Source organism: Mycetomoellerius zeteki, unplaced genomic scaffold (assembly GCF_001594055.1).
Source record: "Mycetomoellerius zeteki isolate Tzet28-1 unplaced genomic scaffold, Tzet1.0 scaffold128, whole genome shotgun sequence".
Classification (NCBI taxonomy): Eukaryota; Metazoa; Arthropoda; class Insecta; order Hymenoptera; family Formicidae; genus Mycetomoellerius; species Mycetomoellerius zeteki.
Window position 1 is genome coordinate 1173228 of NW_017256212.1, and position 25110 is coordinate 1198337.

At 37.1% G+C, this 25110-nt stretch overlaps 1 protein-coding gene across 1 annotated transcript in view; it reads right to left on the reverse strand.

Annotated features, from left to right (window-relative positions):
* Window positions 1-19882, reverse strand: part of LOC108731480 (hemicentin-2) — a 38236-nt gene extending 18354 nt beyond the window's left edge. Inside the window, exon 1 of the mRNA XM_018461833.1 lies at window positions 19801-19882. Within this exon, the coding sequence (XP_018317335.1) occupies window positions 19801-19882 (82 nt within the window). The remainder of the gene's footprint in view (window positions 1-19800) is intronic.
* Between the last annotated feature and the right edge of the window lie 5228 nt (window positions 19883-25110).

Consider the following 25110-nt stretch of genomic DNA (forward strand, 5'->3'; position numbering starts at 1 on the left):
TATTAAACAATAATATCATTTTTAGACCGCGTATGTGAAAGATACACAACCGATAAATAAGAGCCCTATACGGTCGAAGCTAGACCTTAAAATATTTTAAATAAATCAATCTTGAATCACTAAATATGATAATATGTATTTGACATATATACCACAATTGTAGTCTAAATATTAAATATCCGTCGCATCAGAATTCGCGTAATCGTATAATTTGAACGAAACTTTACGGCGCAAATCAAATTTTATTAAAATAATTTATACGAAAAGGATAATTTTGCTGAGGTATTTGAAAATTTAGCTGGATACGGATCTGAAAATAATTTTGTTGGACCACTAAAATAATTATGTAAGACGCTCAACTGACTGCTAGAATGTCAAAACTTTTCGCAATATTGCTCATCATGCTTGAGATTGCCACGTAATTATTTAAATGGCCCAACAAAATTATTTTCAGATCTGTGTATATCTAGTTAAATTTTTAAATACTTCAGCAAAATCGTTTTTTCCGTGTACTTCAAGCAAATTTTACTTTAGCTTTCACGTTGAGAGATATTGCAAAAAATATCTTACTGAATTTCCATTATGGAAATTAGAAAATTAATTTTGATAAGATCTTTTTCTGAAATCGGCACTCGAAGTTTGAAATCGTTGTCGCCTCTTTCCATATTCCCAATGGCACTAAAAGGAAAATGTTGTAAAGACCCACGCACGTCAGCGTAACGTGACAGCTAAACGACAAACGTACCCAGAGGCTCTCCCATAAAATAGTGTCCGAATATGTTCCTGAGTTCACCTACAATTGAAGTGTATATGTAGCTTTTGTACGACGTATAAAACGAAGAGATATAATAGATATCAGTAAGAGAGGTATTTATTATATTAATATGCATCTATAAAGATGGAACGATAATTGTTGAGTCAAATACATGAAAGTGGGAAATTTGCAATAAATTACACACTGAACGTGGCAGAATTACGTTCGCGCTTCTTACAAGACATATATAGCTATATGCGATACATTTAGGGGCGTTTTTACAAATCAAATTACTGCGCAACACCGGCGTATAATTCGACACGTGCATATGCATCGTAACGTGACGCTTCCACCACGGAGGCAATTACGTTTCGCTCGCTTCCGAAAATTCGGCACGCCGGAGTAATCCCTGAAATTACGTGCCGCGAAATAGTGGCGACGTTGCCTTCGTTAGAAATAATCCGCCATGTCGGAGGCAGAAGCTTGGCACAATCTAACGGACCCGAATTGTCAATTCCAGCCATACGCTACCTCTACATTCGACATTATACACAGTATTGTATACACTGTATACACTGAGACTATGTTTGTCTAATGTGATGGCTACTGGTCGATGAAATTGTTGGAGTAAGGTAGCGTATATTTTATACACATTTGGTTGCACTTTACCTTTTCCTTTGTTTTATCGAAAATTGCGTTTTATTCCATAAATATGATAAATATAGACAGCTCATTTCCTGATCTTTATAGTATAGTATCTGTGTTGCATTACACGGAAAGAAGTATTACTGAAATACTTAAAAATGTAGCTAAATATAGATGTGAAAGTAATTTTGTTAGATCATCAAAATAATTAAGTAGAACGCTTAAACATTGATAACAATATTGCAAAAAATTGTAACATACTAGCAACTAGTTTCAGCGTCTTACATAATTATTTTGATAGTTCAAACAAAATTATTTTCAGCTTTGTATCTAATTCAATTTTTAGACATTTCAACAAAACTGTTCTTTCCGCGTAGGGAGAACTGAATCGTATATCAACATCTCTCTTCAACTTGATATTTAAAAGAGAAAGAGAGAGAGAGAGATATATCAAGAGACGCGGTAGTGTCTCCGGCCACGTTTAACTATCCTAACTACTCTTTAGGATTAATGAAAATGAAAATGAAAGACACTACAAGTCTCTTATCCCGAGCCGCCAAAGTCCATTTTTGGGGGGTATAGAACTACTAAAATATAAAAAATTTTGAATCGCACGTAACACATCCTGAAAGGTGGCATCGCCACGAGTAACTTGCACCAAAAAAAATAAAAGTCGGTGAAGCCGTTCTGGACATACAAGCGGTCGAAAAGTGATGAAAAATGAAGTAACGTCTTCTTCTTCTTCTCTGTCCGCAGTCACATGCACCTCTCTTGTCTCTCGCCTTTCACTCATACCTCTCCCAACTTCGACCCACTCCACTTCCTTCCACCACTGCTCCTCCATCCCCATCCCCCACCCGCACCAACCCTCTATTTTCCGCCCTATCTCACTCTCTTTCGTCCTCTCTCATCCTCTTTCGTCCTCTCTCACCCTCACCTGTTGAAAGTGTCCGATGGTCACTCAGGGTCGTGACCTTGACATTGTGAGTCAAGGTCGTATTAACTTTTTTCGAAAACTTCGTCACGTGTGATGGATTGATTACTGCTAAAACCTTCCGAAAATTGTTCGGCGTGATGATCTTCGTAATGTGCGGGAAGATCAAGGTCATCGGAAGTGAACTGTCCATTTTAATTTTTATATGTATTTTTGAGTGTGCTCTTTGCTATTTAACATTTTATTTATATATATTTTGAGTCATACAAATTTAAACAATAACATGGCATTTTGCTAATGTTGCCCTCTATGGGTATTGATTACTCACGATATCTTTTTTTGTAGCTCTATGTTAATTTATTATGCTTTATGTTATATTAGCTGTATGTTAATTTATTATGTGTACTATTTTTAGTACTGTAGCTTATATGAATACTTAATTTCTAACTATAGTGCGTAAATTGTAACTTATAGAAAGTTATGTAACATGAACCGAAAATATATATATTTGTTATTTGTTTCCACAAAATGATAGTACATCGGAAACAATTTCGATTGCCTCTCAGTTATGGAATAACTATACACAAAAGTCAAGGAATTACGTGTAAAAATGCTATGATGGATCTAGGAATGAGTGTGTTCAGTGATGGTTCAGCTTATGTAGGTTTGTCACGAGTGAGTACACTGGAAGGCTTGCATTTGATAAATTTCAATCCGGCATCCGTTAAAGCAAACTCGGGAGTCATTGTAGAACATAATCGATTGAGATCTGTGTTCAAATCTCAGTTACAACAAATCAATTCGTCCGAGATAAAGGCTGTGAAAATTCACGACTGTCGATGGGCCATACCTCATATCATTGATGATGTACAGAATTATGTTTGCGAGGAAACGTATCAGGCAACAAATACTGAAAAATAAAGTATCGAACGCATTGACTGATGCCATCTGCGCGTACGCTAAGCGTAAGCGTTGCTATATTTTAGCGGTTAGAAGATTTGTCGGAGAACGCTTCGAAGAACGAACATAACAAGATGTTTCGGAATTTTTCACGATAGTTACGCGAATAGAAAGTTATCTGATAAGAATCCTCGATATCACCTTGTGATATGTGCATTACTAGAAAGCTGCCCCGTATATCTGTACTCTGAAAAGTAGGTGATATCTCTAAAAAAATCATAAAAATGAAAAGGTCAGGCCATGTTAAAAAAAAAATGCTTAAAAATTTAAACCTTTAAAAATTTAAATGATTATCTAAAATAATATATTACCATGAAAAGTAACTGATATATTATTAATAAAGGTGCCAGTTCAAAATGAACATACATAAAGTGTATATTATCTAAATTTAATAATATATAATATTACCATGAAAAATAATTGATACGTTATTCAAGGTGCAAGTTCAAAATGAAAATACATACATATATAATATAAGTAAAACAGATTACAATTTGATTCTAGAAAATAAGTGCGATATGTTATTCTTAGTGCACAAAATATAAAAGTCGTTTATTGAGATTTGATTTGAAATTTATACTAGCCGGTACAATGAAAAATAATTGCTTGTAATTCCAAAGTACCAATTTGTTAATGACTCGGAAAAAGAACATGGCGGCCTAATCTCTAAAAACTTTGATGAGTTTCTCGGTGTCCACTTAGAAATAATGTCGAAGCTTTTACAGAGTAATTGTTACAACAATGTAATGAAGTACGAAAAGTATTACATTAGAACCATATTTTCAAAAGCTCTATAACGAAGTGAATATATATTACGTCAAATAATCAGTAAACTCTTTAACTGTATAGCTTTTTTGTACTTGATCTGAAAGAACTTCTTATTTACGAATTTTGGGTTTACTTAATATTTATTCGTTTCAGGCAATAAGGCAACGTTTTTTGATCAGTAAATTACTCGCTAAAAATATGGCATAACAAACTCAAAATCGGAAGTTGATACGAAAATTCGAAATTTTACTAAAGGAAGATGGGAGGCTTTTTTTAATCTAAACCATTTTCATAACTCTTTTATTTCAATTATTTATTTCATCCCTCGAAATTTTTTTAGAACAGGCCGCCATATTCTTTTTCCGAGTCATTAACAAATTGGTACTCTGGAATTACAAGCAATTATTTTTCATTATACGGGCTAGTATAAATTTCAAATCAAATCTCAATAAACGACTTTTATATTTTGTGCACTAAGAATAACATATCGCACTTATTTTATAGAATCAAATTGTAATCTGTTTTACTTATATGTATGTATTTTCATTTTGAACTTCAACCTTGAATATCAGTTATTCTTCATAGTAATATGTGTGTTGTTATATTTAGATAATATACACTTTATGTATATTCACTTTGAACTGACATCTTTATTAATAATATATCAGTTACTTTTCATGGTAATATACTCGTATTATTTTAGATAATCATTTAAATTTATAAAAGTTTAAATTTTTGAGGATCTTTTTTTGAACATGGCCTGACCTCTTTTCAAAATAATATTAAATACAAATGCAAATATTAAATGCAAAATATATCTGAATTTGCAAAATTAACGTATGTTATGACAAGAACCGTAAGTCTTCCAGTAATAATAACGACGATAGAAAATAACCAGTGTGTCCGCACATACGTGTATCTTTACTCCTAACGATGTACGTACGCACAGTAGTGCACCAGTACGCGCGTGTAATGGAAGGCTCTAGAAAACGAATGATACTGCGGGACGGTAAAAGAAACGACAGCAGGAAAAGGACGGGATACATATACAAATGCAAGGTACAAGCGCGAAGGTGGAGAGAACGGCACCGAGAAAGAGAGAGACCACTGAGAGGCGAGGAGAGTGGATTGTTATGCGGGATAGCGAATATATGAGGAGGCAGTAAGGAGTAAGGGAGGCAAAGGGGAAATAACTCCCTGGAGCAGGTGCGACGAAAACCGGTCGCGTCTCTACGCGCCAAGCCGTATTTACTCGCCATCAGATATATATATATATATAGGCAGTAACCTTTCCACCTACCAGGCATTCAGGTTTCATCGAACATATATAGGTATTTCATACGGAGGTAGAGCGACAGAAAAGAAATCCCTGTTGAGTGTCAAGCGTATCGTCAGGCGAATAAAGTGTCGTCGCAAGAGAATGTCGCTAACTGCGGCGTTATAGAAAATTCTTGCGGTGCATTACCACGCGAGGAGAAAAATGAATATCTCATCTTGTCCCATTTTGCTTTCGGGATACTAATCGCTGGTTTTGACGACGTCGGTTAATTTTAATCGCAGTTTAATCGTCCCTTATAATTAAACGAGGATTAAAGTTAATTGATGCTGATGAAGCCGGCCATGAAGAGGACCGGTAAAGTAGTATCTCGCTAGAGAGTATAACTCTACGTACTTGTGTAATCATCTTATTTCGAAATTAACCTATTTTGCGAAAGATCCTGTACGAATATAAGTTGTGTCTGTCGCTGAGGTCAAAGGCAAACCTAACAAGATCCCATTTCGTTGCATAACGAAGAGCGAATCAGATAAAAACAGAACGGGCTCCTTTTCCTACCGCGAACAAAAGAGTCTGTCGCGAAGAAACGGGACCGACGTATCTACAATTGTTTCGGGGATCTTTAGCGATTCGGGCCAACCGAATGGAACCGTGCTACTTTCGTGCATCGATCGATGCCGGCGACGGTGTTTCTTCCGTCCAGAAACCACGTTGGTAGCTAAGAAGCGTATAAAGATCCGGGCATTAGAGGATGGCCGGACTGGTTGGCTGGCTGTCTGGCCGAATGAATCCAGATCCGCGGGATAAAACGAGAAAGCGAGGCTCTGGCCCTCGCTTCTTTCGGATTCTCGTCGTCTCCGCGGTCACGCGTTCGCGGAATCGCGCCATCACTTTCCTTTTTCCCCTTTTTCTCTCCGTTTTCTTCCTTTTTTCTCTATTTTCTGTGTCGCTGTCTATATCCTTCTTTGTATCCCTTCCTCCTCTTTTTCCTTTGGGACTTCAACGTTACTCTGACCGAACTTCTTTCTAGGCAACGTTTCCAAGACAATCGGAGGACCACAGATAATCGCACGAGCCAATCAGTCCCGCATTGAGTTCCGAAACTCTCCTCTTTGCGTCAAGCCTTCAGGGAGGGAAAAAAAGGAAAAGCGAGATAGACGGGGAACAAAGTAAAGAAGCTCCGACGGGATCCTTTCGGCGACGGACCAAAAGCAGCTTTTCCGAGTCACTCTTGGCGTTTCACGGAAAAGAGCGTTTCACGAAGGATTATGGAAAGGCTGCAGATGAAGAATGAGATACGAGAATTAATAAAAAGACAAGTGATCGAGATCGTGTGTTACCGTAAATAAAACGGCGGATGAAAAGTCGCAGTTTTTCGTTTGCAATTTCGCACAACGGCGACCAGAAGGAGGTCGGCCGCATTAGCTCGACGGAGACTTATCGAGGTCGGGGATTCGAGTTGTAACGCTCCTTCATGACATATTTTTCACCGTAATCATGCGATCTGCGTGCGATCTACATACGGCGATACTGCGCTCGTGAGAAACCCATTAGTTGCCCCGCGACATTCGCCATGGGCTGAGAAAACTCGGACGCAATCTGTAAAAAAAATCTATAGATTATATGTGATTCAAATGAAATTACTCTAATCCGCGACGTAACGGGAGTTACCATCGGAGTCGTACCTCCTCTGTAGAGTGTGCCCTGATTGCCTATTAAGGTGTGTATTCGGGGAGATGCTATTAGCGCTATTTGTATCATTTTCGTTCTTTCTAAATCTTTTGAAGTGAAAATTGAGCCAATCTTGAAAAAAGAATGAAAACTCTTGAACAAGAGTGGCAGATTTTCATTCTTTTTTTTTTGTAGTAAGATTTCACTCTTTTGAAATGAGATTCACTCCAAAGGAATGAAATCTCACTCCTTTTTTTGGAATGAGATTTCATTTCTTATAGTGGCTTTCACTCCAAAAGAGTGAAATCTTATTCCAAAAGGATGAAATCTCACTCCTAAAGAGTGAAAATCTATCACTCTTATTCAAGAGTGAAAACATTTTCACTCTTTTTTCACAATTTTCAGTCGTGTGTGTGTGTGTGTGTGTGTGTGGAGATTTCACTTCAAAAGATTTAGAGAGTTGTTTTATGTCTAATAAACGATGAAGACAGAATAACGCAAATAGCGCTTATAACGTCTCCCTGAACGTACCTTTAAGACCAAATCTATATGAAAGTTGAAGTTTATCCAACTTTAATGCGTCCAGCGTTCTTCGTCCACAGCCTATACGACCTGAAATACATTAAGTTTAGGGCTCCTATTCTTGAAAAGAAACATATATGAAAAACTAGAAGAAGACTGTAGTATACGTTACGTATACTATATTTTCCTAGTTTTTCGTATACATTTCCTTTTCAAAAATAGGGGCCCAGGTTCTAATCTTACGACCTGCGATTTGCGTTCTGCGTGCTACGTATAGATCCGGCTTGGATGCAGGGCGTAGAACGCAGGACGCATTGAAATTGGATGAACTTTCGTGTCCTGCGTTCTGGAAATACATCACACAGGTCACGCTGCGGTCCAATCTTGCGACTTGTGACCACCGTTCTACCATCTACCATATAGATCCAGAGATGCATTTGAAGAGACGCTATTAGCACTATTTGTGTTATTCTATCTTCATCGTTTATTAAACGTAAAACAAAGATGGAATAACACAAATAGCGCTAATATAGTATACAGCGTCTGCCCGAATGCAAACGAAAATCTTAATAGACAATCAGGGCAATCTTCAGCGATTTTATTCAAACCCGTATCTACCGTAGCTAGCGGTGTAACTGGGTCGGCGTGCGTCCGGGGCAATCAACGATTATCTGCTATTGAGACTGCACACGGAGGAGAAACATCGATTTATATAGCTTTAATTTAGGAAAATCAACCGAAGACATTTCAGAGCGCGTTTCTTCTTCGGCAATCGGAAGAAGTCAGATAATGATAGGGTTGCCCTTAGACGCGAATCTATCTATGTCCCTCCTTTCCCGCGCTATCATTCAAGAAAAAAAAAAGATTTCTCTCCAGTAAAGCGACTTTATCGCTCGAGCGGCCGCGCGCGTTGGAATTCAGGAGCTCCCAAATAACTCCGGCCGAGAGATTATGATCAAAGAGGTTCTTCCTCTCCCCGCACGAGACCGTTTAAAGAACTTTCGGGCTGAGAAAGGAAGGAAAAGGGGTGAGAGAGAGAGAGAGAGAGAGAGAGAGAGAGAGGAGTTTTACGGGAATTACGACTTAGCGCGCTTTGTAAGTAAGTAACAGCTCTTCGGTCGACGAGGGGTGGAGTCGCGGAAATGTAATTTGCCGCGAATGTTCGCGTAAGGACGGGCTCCGCGCAGCTGCTCCCGACGAATTCGCGCGTACGATATCGCCTTACTTACGCGCGCGCGAGACGAGACGAGCAGGAGCGGGACCGGAGAGCGGCAAATGCAGAGCAATAATGACATCACGTGCACGAGGCAGGTTCATAGGTCGGGGGTTTCTTATGTTCTGTCTTTCGCCGCTATTGCCATGTTTTTTGTCGGGGACGCTCAGTGGGGCTGCGCCACGCCCATATCGCATGTTCCTATCGTTTCTATCCTCCGCGAATCTCGCGCGGTACATATCTTTTTTGTTAAAGAGTTCTCCCTTATTAATTTTCCACGTATGTATACATATATATACCTACAGCAAAAGAGAAATCGTTCTCGCAGTAGAATTTAGTCTTTGATAAAAGCCAGCATCGTAAGCGTATTTTTATTTGCGTTATGTGGATATTCTCTTAATTGCATCCGTATTCTAAATACAAGTCAGACCGAAATTATGATTGCGGTATTAAGGGAAGAATTTGAAGGTCCATGGTAGGCGCCATGATAAAAGTATAATACGACTAGACATTTACAAGGATCGATTCATTTAATCGAAAAGCCTCGTTAGTTGGCGGACAGCCAAATAGAAAAGCCATGAAATGTACGTAACCCGGACATGCTTCCCGCGGGAGGGGAAGCGAGTCTTTAATAATTCATCAAGATTCCTATATGTAAAATTAGCGCTGTTAGTATTGAATAAATTTCATCGGTCGTGCTGCGGCATTGTAACGTCGCCATCGGTCTCCGCATTATTCTAATTAGCTATATAATACATACTCGGTACGTGCATAACGTAGCATAAATAATTGAAAACGCCGCGGATAGTAGAGGTATTTTATGCAGATATGGCATAGGACGCATCTCTCTCGAACGATTATTTTCGACGATTAACATAGACGTCGCATGTAATATTTAATATCAATAATCGTCGAAAATCGTCGTTTGGATCCTGAAGAAGGTAGACTCTCGCGCACGAGTATCGGGATTGTACAAATAAATAAAACGATTATTATTTAGCCGTTCCCTTTGGGATCCTCGCGCACTCGCGCTTGTTATCAAACTCCCCTCTGAACAACGAGAGCCGTATTACGCGTGACAGATCGCTTATTGTGCATGCAAATCTCCGCGTGCTTCGTTCACCGTGAGCATATTATAGACAGGCAAATAAATACGGCGTATGATCCGTTGGATAATCAATAGTCGAAGCGGAAACATCGCGTGATGAGAGGAGAACTAGTCAACGCATGCGATATCCGTGCGGTATCTATTGCCCGTATTCATAGTCAGGCCTTATATTTAAGGCTTTCTTAAATTTATCTTTAGATACTTTACGAATGATGTCATTGGCTATTGAGCATCTAAAGATAAATTTAAGGAAGCCTTACGTACAAGGTCTGACTATGAATACGGGCATATGTCGCTCGTGTTTCGTGATCTGCAAAATATATGTACGACAAAGTAGGTATTATAGTATGACTCGGCGAAATTCCCAGAGGAGGCATTGATGATCGACGCATCTAAAAATTTCGCACTTGTAATAACATCAGAGGGATAACATTATCGAATATTCAACATTTCACTCGTTCTTGGGATTTAAAATGAGAATTTATGCAACTCTGTGTGTGCGTGCGTGCGTGCGTGCATGTGAGTGTGTGTGTAAAAACAATATTTTTATGTATGTATCTAAAACGCATTCATCTGTTTATCCTGACTATTAAGATATTCTCGAGAAGATATACAATACTAATGTAACGTCACATATATATAGCTTCTCGATGATTATAAATATTTATTTAAAATAGAACTTTACAGTGTAATTTAATCAGTGTAATTTATACAGTAACTACAAAAAGATATTTGTTTGTGTTTTCGTTCATGTTATAACAAATAAGCGATTCATGAAAACATTTTGATGTTATAAAAACGTACAATTTTTTATGTCTCTCTTTGTTATTTTTATTTAATCCCTTATATTTTGCATTGCAAAATTATTATATATAAACGAAAACCTTTTTCTTTTTTACCTTTAGTAAATTCACTTAAAAGACTATACGAAGCTATTGTAATATACTATATATATTTATGTATTAATATTTTATGTTTCAATAAATCATCAAAACTGTTTTATTGTATTACAATAAAATATCATGTACTTTGAGCAAAAATACGCAAAAATTTTGTTGATGGACCAAAAATAAGTCAGCAAGATAATTTAATAATGCAACTTAAATATTTTCAGATTTCGCATAAAAATGTTATTAGACCATTTAAATTTTTATACATATATTTTAGTAAAATTATTCTTTTCATGTAGGAAAAGAACATCTTATTTGTAAAAGCTGAATCCTTTACACTTATTTATTTTTTTTTACTGACTAGTCCTATCGTCAGGAAAGAGCTATGGCGAAATAGCGCATTAGTTACAACTCGCTGGAGCTCGCGGAAAATTTTCGCCGGAAGGTTCTCCATCCGCGTACTAACAGAAAGTTTGACCGGCCAGCCAGCTAGCCAGCTAGCCAGCCAGCCGACTGGCTATGGGGTCGTTCGTTAGCCAGGACTTTGAAATACCGCGGTTTCCTGTTTTTCTCGTGCTACACATATCGCCTAGCCGCGCCGACTTATTTCGCGCCGGCGTGCTCGACCGAACGTTGTACACCGCACCATTGTGGAAATAGTTCCCGCGATGTTTCTCGTGCTCTTCTCACTTCCCATTTTTATTCTTCTTCCTCCGTATTTTCTTTTTTTTTCACCTTTTTTCTGTTCACTTTTCCCTCCCTCTCGGTTTTTACCTCTCGCTTTTCAAGGCCGGATATCCTTCTCTTACGGCCGAGTCATTCCACGGAGCTCGCTCTCTCGCTCGCTTTCCATCGTCGCACCCGCCGTTGGCTTTTCCTTTCTTTTCCGGCGTTGCGGTCGAAGCCGCACCACGGTGCCGCCATTTACGCGAACATCCTCGATAATAAATCCCGTCGAGTGATTTACGAAGTATCCCCCTTCAACCACCCCGTGAGCGAGCACCCACGGTGCCGCCTTCCGGGCGTAACCCCCGTGCAGTTTGAAAATTAATAACGCTGACGGCGATAGGCGCTGTAACGCAGCTTTTATAGCCCTGTGATTGCGGAATTAAATATCGCGACAACCGTCAGCAGCGCGATGGTATAATCGTCGATTATTTCTACACATGTCCGCTAGTAATTGCGCGAGAATTGCATATTTTCCGATTAACTAACGTTAAAATTTTCCGCGTGAAATGGTATTCATTTCTTCACGAAAATATACCATATTATTACTACGATGCTTTGTAATATTAATAATTAGCCACAGCACATACGAATCAATTATTTTTAATTATTTCGGAATATAATATAAAAATTGTAACATAATTAACTTAATTAAATATTTTCTGAAAAAGATTTAATATCGTGATTTAGTATAGAATATTTAATATAGGAATATACACGTAATATATAAAATGTAAAAAGTGAAAAGTATATATATACATATTTTTAGAGAGAATAGAAATTACTTATTAGACGTAAAATACGACTAAAATTCAAAAAGCGGAGAGATTTTCTAAAAGAATATTATTTATAAAGCACAAAATGCGACTTCATATCAAATCGATGGTGCGCATCATATTATACTGATTAAACGTTGTAAAAGATAAAAAGAATACGATAAAAGGATTAATATTATGCATGCACCTTTTGTTAAACGTCGCTACGAAATGCAAACAGTAATATGCGAGGCGGAAAATGACGTCGTCTGGCCTTTATGCTAACCGGATGTGAGAAAATCATGATATCGAGGAGGACATGATATGATCCTGCATTACAAATAGGAACTGTTACGACATTGGTGCGCGAGAAGACATAAGCGCAATGACACGGAAACGAGAGGCTGCAACGAAGCTGCGACGCGGAATTTCAACAACGAAACTCGTTGAAGGCGAAAGAGCTTAAAACTTTTATTAAAAATTGCAAACGTGCACCTTCTACTTAATATCGATATTAGGATAATTTCACGTAGGCGTGTTATTTTTCGCGAATTTAGGCCGTTACATATTTTCATAGGCCATGCTCCAAAAAAATTTTAGCACTCTTTTTTACTACAATAAACACAATTATTTCGAGGAAAATAATATTGCATTATAATTTTGTATTGGAAAGATGATAAAAAATTAATTTGAAACTTAAATAATTAGTACTGTAGAGATAATATCTCTTCAGAATTGCAAATCAGCAATATCGTTTTATCTTTCACTTCAATAATATTCTAATCTAATAATATTTTATTTAAAGAGGATATATAATTTGCTGTAATCTTTTTTTCAGTCGTCGATTCATTAATAGTTAATGAATTACTGGATAAATCTCAAAGAGTTGCTATCATCGTATTAAAAAATATAGCTTACTGTCCAATCATTTATGTTTCCAATCGTTCATAATTTAAAAAAAACTACTCTCTAAATCTGAATCAATGGATAATCACTGATCTCAGTGCCAAGTATGCCACTGATAATCAGTAAATTAAATGTGAGATTCCTAACCTAGCTAATCTTTATTATATGATCTAACTAATCTTGTTTTAGTTGTTAAATTCAATGAATATGATATTGGAAGATTGAAATTAACGTGCAAATATCAGTATTTTAGTCAAATAATGCTCAAATATTCTTTCTTTTTTAGTTGAACTTCACTGATTATCAGTGCCAAGTATGCCACTGGGTAATTAGTGACTATCCACTGATTCAGATTTAGAGAGTATTCCATTATATATTTCAGTATCTTTTTTTCAAAGAAAATTGACTCTAAATTGCACAGAAAATGTACAAGAGAAGTTTGTCGGGCACGTCACGGAGCGCCTTTTGTGTGCATGATGAATGACTTCGTAACGACGCGTCAATATCGAAATAAAACTGGCATTCTTTCCAGCTCGTTCCCTATTACGTATGATCGGGATAAAATGAACTTCTGTAACGCCATATATATCCGTCCCTATGCAAAATTGCACGGTAAAATCACCGGCAATAAATTCGTGCTCTAAGCGAAAAGAGAAGAAAAACCGAAGGGAGCGAACAATACGACGACGTACCAAAAATACGCCTTTCCCACGTCACGTTCCGACTGCAGTTGCATCGCGGCTTCCGAATAGGGCGAACGTGTGCGCCATCGAGGTCGTGCACCCCGAGGTAAACCTGGGTAAGGCGTCTTCGTGTATCCGGATACATTATCCACGCCAAGCTTCCGGTTATCTTGAGTCACCAATCATTACCATGTATTTCGCGGCGGACGTTGAAGCCCATTTTTTCTCTCGTTTTTCTTTTTTTTTCTCTCGTCTTTCCTTGTCTCTCTCTATTTTTCCCTTAACCCACGACGACGCGAACGACGTCTCAACAGGGGGTACGACAACTGCGCTTTCTCAATTCTCTCATAATGTGATTTTCCATACTATCGTAAAGATCTTCAAGTAAGAAATTGAACACCCCTTAAGCTCTATCTCTCTTTCTCTCTCGGGTTTAAAAAGAGAAAGTAAGAGTTTAAGCCTCGCTCAAAGTCAAAGCATCGTTGCTACAATCGGGTCTTGGACAACTTTTATTTGTTCTCCATCAGATTTTTCAGAATTTAAGATACTTTCTAAATCTGAATCAGTGGATAATCACTGATTATCCGGTAATCGACATACTTGACACTGAATAATTAATAAAATTTAATAGAAAAAGAAAAGAGTTTGTGCATTATATCAAAATATCAATATTTGCACGATACTTCCAATATCATGTAAATTGAATTTATAGACTAAAACAAGATTAACTAGATTAGGGATCCCCACATTTCATTGATTATTAGTGGCATACTTGGGATTAATGTTAGTAATTATCCATTGATTCAGATTTAGAGAGTAGGATGAGATAGATTATACAATATACAATCTATTGATAAATTGAAATAAAAGACGAGTTAATAACGAGAAGGATGTTAAAATATGTTAGATACATTAAAAATTAAGTGAAATTAGTTTCGACTTTATAAAGTCGCATATGATCTACATACAAATTTAATTAATCGTAATAAAAGAGATAGATTATGCATAAAACAGAACGAGACATTCACGTATCTCATTCTATCTTATTCGTCTATCTCATTCTATCTCAAGCAAGTCTTGAAAAATATGGCGGATCAATCAGAAGTTGTTTGAACAATCTCGTGGGGCTCTCTATATTGCCGCCGCTCCCAACGTCACCGCCACGCGGGCTGTAATTGCAGTTTCCTTTTATTTCGAGCCCGCGCAACGCCCGCGGAATACTACAGGTTTACCTGTGCTTTATAAACTTTTCTTCACGTCTTCTTATAGCCCGATATGAAACTCAAGCCCGGGGGGAGGTTGGCCGCGATCACGGCCGCGGCGGCGGCGGCGCGACCGCCGGCGAAAGAATTTTAAGTTTCCATCGAACGAAGTTGCACTCCCTCGGAATTTCAATATCTTTGCCCGTAATGGACCGTTACTGTACGCATTACGCTCCATTACGAGCACGCGGTTTACCGCGAGGAGATCTGTAGTCGTTTAAGCGCATTCGACGCACCACCTCGAAGCGGTGGCCGTATATCCACTGATGACTTCAAAGAGAATCAATTTAAAAATACGAAGCGAATATAAACACTTCTTTGGAATGGTTACCTTAAAAAACTCATTTTATATATGTAATACCGCCGTGTCTTTTAACTTTTTTGTGCGCAATCAAAGTTCATTAATGTCGATTAATCATTGAGCAGTGATTTAAGGGAAAGCTTTCATAAAACAAATATTTTAATGTGCATCTGCATGGAAATGAACGCTCTCGCGTATCATCGCAATACGTCCATAGTTTTCACATATTTAAAATAAATGATACTATTTTTCTCGGTTATAATTGCAATATAAAATAAAGCAGTACATAAATCGTATTTATTTCGTCTCAATTAACTTATATAAATCGCTAAAGATAATAATAACTTTATTGATTAATCCACATATAATAAAATAGCGGATGCGGATGATGCAAATTGCAAAGAAAAAGTAAGACTATAAATAAAATGTTAATTGTGATGCTTAATTACGAGTTATACCATCGAGCTCTCTTTCAATGAAACATTCTAAATATTTTCTCGATCTAAATTTGCCTTTTAATCTTTATTATCAAACGAAGATTAAAACTATGAACTTTTAATTCAAACTTTTGTTACTATTTTAGCAACGCTATGGACACGTATGTACACATGGCGTTATGTACAACTGGAAGTTCGCGCATTTTCATAATTTGCTTTACTGTCAGCAATGCAGTATGTAGAGTCGCCTGCTATGATACGGCAAACGCGATATACGGATAGCATTTGATGCTTTTGATCGTAATCTATCCGGTTTAACGATCGAATAAAAATTTAATGTTGTACCTACCGTGGCAATTGAAGTAGATAAGGTAACGCTACTGCAAGCGTCCCACATCCCTATTAACTTTACAATCGTCCTACTTTGGTAATCGGTGTTTAAACCATGACAAGGACGTTGCGTTATACGCCGTATCGACGAATATTACTAAACTCGTCATTAAAATCTCATACGCAATCTTTGACTTTATCATCGTTTTTGCTTCATTTGCCTAACGAACAACTTTGAAACCCTTGACCAGTTTAAACGGTAGATGGTATGAAATTTTAACGTGACGGAACTTAAGAGTTTAGCTACACGATTAAATCTGCATTGTCATAGAAACGAGGCAAGAACATTTAACCCTAATTGATATTTGCGAATTCAGCAACCGGACATTATTTTCTTCAACTACATTGTAAAAATTGTTTGTTATAAATATTTTTCACAATACATAGGTCGTTTGAAAAGTTTTGAGCCTCAACATGAAGATGGCATTACTCGTCAAAACAATTTTTGTACTATAATCGTACATACTTTGAAAGATACTTACGAAAATTGTAGCTACTTCCGGCGCTTAGTTGTTGTTTGACAGTCATTCGTGCCAGTCAATGTCAATGTTTTTGTAAAAATGGAAAAAATCGAATATTAGCAGTCGCCATGATAAAAATTCACGAATTGCGGTTCGAATTAATTGACCATCCACCATATTCACCAGATTCGGCCCCCAGCAACTTTTTTCTGTTTCCTAAGCTCAAAGTTTGGCTCGGAGGACAGAAATTTTCATCGAACGAGGAGGTCATCGCATTCGTAGCCTATTTTGCAAAGCAAGATGCTCAGTATTATTTGAATGGATTAAAGGGGTGGGAGCATCGCTGGAAAAATGTATCGACTTAAACGGAGACTATGTGGAAAAATAAAATTGAATTTGACCGAAAAATTACTTGTTTCTATGTTAGGCTCAAAACTTTTCAGACGACCCTCGTATTGCATAATTTTAAATTACGTTTAAAATTATATTTTTCTCGAATTTTGACCTTTAAAATGGAAATGAAGTTGTTAAATTACGTTAATTTTAAGCAAAGACATGTTAATTTAGAATACACTGGACCGTAATGTTCAGTTACGGCACGAATCCCGATTAGAGTTAAAAGTACAAATGAGTGAGGATAAAAATCTATTTCGAAATAATAGATAAGAGGATTTTAAGAAGTTTAAAATATAAACCAAAAGCTAACGAGGTAGAATAATGATGACTTTCATATATCTCTATAACTGACAAGAATTGTGTAGAACAATCGAAGCCGAAAATTTGTGAATCCACGCATCGACGCGGTATGAGTTGTAGGATATTCTTTATTACGGAATTCTCTCTTTCTTTAACGGCGCGTTTCGTACAACCGCTTTATTTATTAAAAAAAATACCAAGGCGAAATAATTTCATTACTCGCATGATATGTTTTTCCCAACTCGTGTATGTCCTTCGATCTACTCCTCCCCGACACCATTCAATTTCGAACGGAACAGCCCAATCTACGGCATACATACCATTACGCATTTGTGTGCGCGCGTTACACGCCAGGGGTCCATCGTTGGTTCCTGATATACACGAGAATTCGCGGGTATGGGGTGGACAGAGGGGAAGGGGGAGGGAAGGGTGCACATGCAGCGGCTTTGATTTTCAGTCCACGATACGCTACTGCCAATTATTCAGCGTACATGTTGGCCCATTGTGAATCTGTCGAGAGATGGCGGTCGATTACTGCATCCGAAGTGGAACCGTTATGTCAATTTGCATAATGCACCGATTAAATAAACGGGTTGCGGTCCTGTCCGATGTCGTGGAGCACGACGGCGGTAGAGGGTGCGTCCCCGCCGCTGCCCGCAAAACAACTATTGACAGGCGGCGAATTCTCGACGCCGTTCACGTCCTGTGCGTACGTCAAAATTAATGTACGCTCCCCATCTTTTTCCGGCGCTCGCACACGCGACACGTCACATCACGCACAACGTGCACGATAACGATTATGAGGTTGTCGCCGATGTCGGTACGATGACGGCCGCGCTAACTTGTCCTTCGCCATTAATTAGCGGCGTAAATCGCGGCCGCGCGTCACGCCTGAAATTCTGTCGTGTCCTTTTACCCGGTCCCGTGTCGTAAATCAGAACGCGTCATTTGTCACCTCGCACATTGGCCCGTACGTAATGCCATGTACGAAATATATATCGGATCACCAAATAAATTCTCGTCTTGCTCGATTTAGTTTCGCGTTTAATGCCACTATTTGCCCAAGCCGTTGTTGCATGATAATTACGGCACGATCCGACGACGTGTTCTGCCGATGCAGTAATTCCAGACATCGGCAAACGATCGCTGATCGTATAATTATTGCCCGTTCGTTTTATTGGCACATACGATGAATATACGCTGCATTCTGAAAAATCAATATAGTAATAATAATAAAACGATATTTAATGTTGAATGTGAAGATTTTTCTTTAGTGGAATTTTTGGAACGTCCACTAATTGAAGTTTATCCTGGTTAAATCCAAAAGTGTTAATAAAATAAAATGTATAGATCTCTCTCTCTCTCTCTCTCTCTCTCTCTCTCTCTCTCTCTCTCTCTCTCTCTCTCTCTATTTTTAGTTAACTGGTTAGATGACCGTCAGTATTTCTCGCTGGTATATTTTTTATTTGATACAAAAAAATGGTCATTGTAATCTTTTTTTAGAGTCACAAAACAATTGCTGCGACTAACTGTGTTAATTAATTCAATTATTGCCGTTTGTTCAAATGTTTTTTATGGTACTTGTCAAAGTTCTAGTCTTTATGGTATTTGTCATACATGCGAGACTAGATAAACGATGGAAATGAGAAGAAAGTTTTATCAGAAATACGATTGTATTTCTGTGTAGATATTCTGTGTAGAAATACACGTGTAGATATTTATTTTAATGTTTTTCTCATGCTATTTAGAATCATGTAAAATATTTAAACAATAACTATTCGACATCATATTATAGTCTTTATTATCTACATTTGTTTTGATTATTAATAGGATTATTAATATTTTTACCTGCGATATTAATCGAAAGTCTTTTAAACTTCTTTCTGAGAATTAAATTAATCATAATTCTTTTTGATAAATTGAAATTCTTCGTATTAAATATTTCATTTTGTTTACTGCTGGCACTAATCAAAATTAAAATTTTAGTAGAAGAAACTGATCAGCTATCGTGTCACTATCTCGCGCGGCATCTGCTGGTTCATTATCCTGCGTTGTGATATGGAAAATCGATATGGACGTCGATATAAGCGATCCTAATGTAGGCACGTAAATATTTTCACTATGTTGAAAGCAGGAGAATATTGCAAGCGTAAACATTTTCCCCGTTACCTGCGAAAGCAACGTAGGTACTTAGCCTTAAACGTGTCGGCGTATATAAGCGATGACGAAAGTTTGGAGAAACATAAACTGAAGGAAGAAACCTTATAACAAGAATAGAAGGAATACTTATCGATCTGAACCAATTATTTTTCCCAATCCCATTAGCGAACGTAAACGAAAGGAGAGAGACGAAACTCCTCTCCTTTCGCAATTATATGTTATACTTTATTCCCTTCTGCCTTTCTCTGTACTAGAAAGCTTCCAAGTTCTTCATTCACTTACGTGGCTCGTCGACGCTGCCGAGCAGAACTTCCGCAACAACGAACCGGGCCAGCAAGCTCATCAGCAAAAGCATCCTCTCCATTGTAAGCGGAATGAATTCTTGTCTCCTCCGTCTCCTCAGTGCAGATACACTGTCCTTCTCCTTAAACCCTGCTCAAGTGGGAGTCGACGCGGCTGATAAATTTCAATGAGATGAGCGAGCCTCGGTGATCCGTCAGGTCATCCGGAATCTCGGTTCTAACAGGCGCATCTCGTCATAAGACGCTGGAGACGGAGGATCCGTCGCATCGATCTGACTCGGTCCTCCGTGGTCGATTTTCACCGGCAGTGAAAAGCACGGGCTCCCAATAAAACGTCCGATATACACTTTTAACGGTAACGAGCGAGGGCGACGACGGGAGTCCCGACCTGCGCTTTGAGAGAAGGCTTAAGTGCAGTTGACGGAGCACGCGAGGCACTTCGCCGGTAGATTCTCGACGTAAAACTGCAGATTATAAGTAAGTCGCGTAACTCCTTAAGGGCTCCGCGCGATTACGCGCGTTATTTATGTACGGAAACTTCAGCGTCGTCTAACAGAGTTACTCGATCGAGTAATTGTACATCCTTGCACAGTCTATTAGCGTTCACTTCATACACCACTAAGTCTCACACGCGCGCACAGATGACCCATTCCACGTCTCTCCTCCGTCATCGCTCGGCGATGATAATGACGTAATGATGTTTTCGAGAACGTGGGACGGAAAAATCGATAAACTAGATGACTCCGTTTGTCGTATCACGCGTTTGTCGCGATCACGAGCGTTAACGATCGCAACTAACACATCCGCTAACGAAAAACATTTTACGTTATGCACTTTGGTATATCGGGATTACCGCCCACCGTTCTCGTGCATCCTTCGTCCTCCGCAAAATTCACGCTGCGCCGCTTTCAATTATAGCGAAAAGAAGAAAAGGCGTTCAGGTAGCACGCCAAAGTATTAGTATCTCCAATCATATCGGATCGGTCAACAAACTTATCAGATCCAATTCTATTTCAGGTACAAGTGTGATCGATTACCTGGGAAGAATTATTTAGCTTAAATATTATCTATTTTATCTAAAAAATATATCTCATTTCTTCTCGAGGAAGAATGTCCTAACCGCATGATTCCGTAAACCAGATCGCAACCTCGGGTCAGCGGCCGACAGTGCAGTGGCGAACTCGTGATGAGTCCTCCTCTGGGACACGTATAGAGCGATCGCGTGAGGGTGGTCTGGTTTACAACTGCCGTAAAAGTCACTTTCACCTGTCACGCATGGATTGGCTTTCGGTCCTGATTGATGTCCAGGTCTCACTCACGTGGGAGATCGGCGATTAATTCCAATCGGCCTTTCCAACCGATCCTCGATAAACGCGAACCCCTGCTTAAGGTGGAAGGCGCGCTCACTGCTGCGTTGCGGCAGGCCTACTGACAGTGCCATCGAAGCTTTCGGCTCGGCTCGGCATGACTCGTACGGGTTCGTCACCCTCCGGTGCGGCGGCCGCTTAAAGCGCCCGCCGATCACTTTTCATCCCCTTCGCTCCCGCACCCAACCTCGTCCTATACCACTGCGTGCACTCCTCCCTTCGGACTACCCGACATTTCGCGAATTGGGTGAACGTTAGAAAACGACTGTCGTCTCGCTGAAAACGCTGAGACCGCGAGCGATACGGAACAAAGAGAACGCGAATCGTTTGTGTTTAGCTTGTAGATCGGAACGTGAAAAATAAGGGTTAACAATACGGGGAAGCAATCTGTACCTGTACGCCAGCGAAGCAAGCGAGGAATGAAAAAATCTTGAAATGTATATTTAAAAGATATAAGAATTCGGAAAGATTACCGAAAACTCAATTTCCATCCTACACTGAAAAAAATTTTAGTAATTTTTGGTCCAATGAATGATCGTTAATTAATGTCCGATTTAATATCCGATTTAATGTAGTTAATTCATTGATACGATTACTGAATTCATTTATATAATTATATATATTCATCTTTGCAATGAATTCTAGTAATATGTAGTTTTATAACCTAAATCATATATATATATATATATATATATGATGAGAATTCATTGGACCAATTTTCATTAATTTTTCATAATTCAATGAATATTTTATTGTATTTACGTATAGTTTTGGTTCAGTGTAATGTCACAAATAAATAAAAAAATCTCTCTCTATATTTTCTCACTTTGATTTTTAATAATTTTTTGTTTCAAAGAAAATAATTTAATATCTTTTTCTTATAATATACAAGATCATGACTCAATATATCGCTCTTCGAAGCAGTTTGTAATCATTTCCTGAAAATGAAAATGTTTTATGATCAATTCTATGTCATTTAGTGTTAAAAGGAGGATTATATCAAACACACACGAGTACAGATGGATATTATGTGCAATGCAAAGCATTTTGAAACATTCGTTTTACTCAAAAACTGACAATTGCACTACCGTCGAAATGACACATGTGCTGCTTTCTGTGTGTCTGACCAATTTAACTATTATACGTTTGCGACTATTTTCATGTCTCTTTGTCTATCAATTAAAACCACTTGCATGGTACGCGAATTTTAGAGAAAAAATATTAGAAAAAAATATTTAACAGGTACAAATTATATTAAAAATAAGATGTCTACTGAAAATCTGTAAAATAATTTCATAATGAAGTTTATTTTAAGTAACGACGTTATACATATATCTACGATAGATATTATAGATTTCAAACTTCGGCAACAATTCAACTGCTGTTGCAGTACTTATGCTCATTTTTTACTAATACAAAATTAAATTGCTATAAACATTAAATAAAAGCGAAAAATTTAAAGATATGTGTAAATGTAATATATATATGGAATATATTTATATATATTATTATTATTTATATCATTGAGCATAGATAACGAACGACAAATCAATGCGTCCGTTTAAATAATTACGACGAAACATTAAGACGGTACCAATTAATTAATATGAAAAAATATGCGTTTTTACATATAAGTAAATTTTTAAAAATCAGAATGTTCTCGCGTGAATTCCTTCGTTTATTATTATTGTTATTATTATTTTCCTACTTGTTCCTACTAATTCTTCGTGCTCACGCATCCCAATATATTGCACGCAATTTTTTTTTACATGCGCTTTGTGTTGCAGTAAAATAAAAAAATTCAAGAAAAATGACAATTGCCAATGCATAAAAGCGCGAGTATTAAAAACTAAAAATTGAATTACAGAACAAGCCGGATTTAATTCGTACACCCCGCAGGCAGTGAAAGTGATTTACGTGTATGTCGGCTAACCGAAAAAAATCACACATGTGTACATATACACATGAAACATATGCATTGCATTGGCATGGACATTTAAAATTCGAGAACATAACTGGAAAAATGTGAAATGTTAACTCTTTGTCAGCTGCCTCTTTTATCTTTATTTAAAAATTTTACAAAATTTGTATCGCAACAATCCTAAAATGGTTCAATTCCGAAATTGCCCTGTGTTGATACAATTTTTCAAAAATATAAATAGCACGAGCTTACAATTGTGCAATAACGTTTAACTTGTTTATATACGCAATATATATCGAGTAACCAAGGCAGCGATCGCATTTACCATAATTATAATGTATTCATTAAAAGCGCAGGTGCGCAATATGGTATACTCAAGACGAAAGTTTATTGCTTTCGCAACAAGTTTCTGGAACGCTATTGTACAGCGATGATTCGCTCGAGATATTACACTTGCCAAAATGAGAATAGTCCGAAATACCTGAATATTATCTCACTACTGCAGTGAAGTATTGCTATTTATCTCATGAATATAACGTTCAGTAGTATGCGCACAATTAAAGACATTTAAAGCTATTTCTGGTTTCATTGAACAATAATGAAGATTAATGAAAGAAGAAATGTAAGCGTTATATTATAATAAAAGTCATATAATATTCTAAGTTTATAATATTGACATGTCTGTATTATAGTATTACAGATCAATCTGATTTTAATAAATTTCAGGATAATATTCCAGTAAGTACATGAGAACGAGCGAGACTGATTAGCCAGTTAATAATAATTAATGAAAATTAGCGATAGGAAGAGAAATCTTTGATATAAGAATATTTTTATAAACGCTATATCTTTTTTTGCTAATACAACTGAAAGAAAGAATAAATCCCTCTCAGTAGTTCTCCTTTATATATATCATAGATCTTCATTAAGTAATTATCCGTTGTTATCTTCGAAAGTGTAATTCTCCCGAAGTTGTCAAAATAATCGGCAGCGAAGTTGGTCTCTTCATAGCAACCGCAAACTTTCCGATAGTTGTACTTCGTGGTGATATAATAGTACATTGCCGGAACGAACGTAAAGTACTCGAGTAAGATATTACATATTATCGCGCATCGTTAGTTCCCTTTTAGCAGCAGTAAAACTTAATTATGAATTTTTATCCGAAAAGTGATGTAATAATCGCCACACAATTGCGCTCTCATTGTCAGATCATCATTGTTAAGATTTTATACTGAGTTATTATTCATTTGCTCTCGCAAAATTTTTTAATGAAACACAGTTATTATCGTTATCATACATAAAATAGTACACGAGGTAATGCAAAAATACGCTAATTCTAATTATTTTGACGCAACTTTCGTAAAATATTCAGGAAAATATTATTTCGTTATAGACTTATAAGAAAACATATATTTTTATCTTCTTTTATTATGTTTATCGCTGCTTTATAATAACAGTGTTAATTAAATTTATTCAGATTTACCGTTTTTATTAAATATATCATTATCTTTGCCAATTGTGTAATAGATTACATTTCTTATCGTATTTGTATAATAAGACGCTAAAAATAATGAATTAAATATTGACATTTTATAAACGAGATTCCTTGTTAATTATAAATGATTTTATGACAGCTTATATCAAAGGAAATTTACCTATCTGTCTGTTTGTCATTTGTTCGTTTATTTATAACTATTTGTTTATTTATTTATGATTTCTCTCAAGACTGATATAATAGCACAATATCGAAATAAACAAATTTTTATTATTTTAATTCATTAAAAATTTAACTGTATAAATATACTTTTATTATTAATAATAATTGTTGTACGTTGTAAATAAATAATTTTTAAAATTTTTTATAAACAGTATAAAAATTCATTAAGATAACCTATTGTACTCGTATATGTATACAGGGTGTTTCCAAATTAAATCGCAAAACTTCGGGAGCGTGTAGAGGAGTAAAAAACTAAGAAAAAAAGTCCTATAGACATATGCTCGT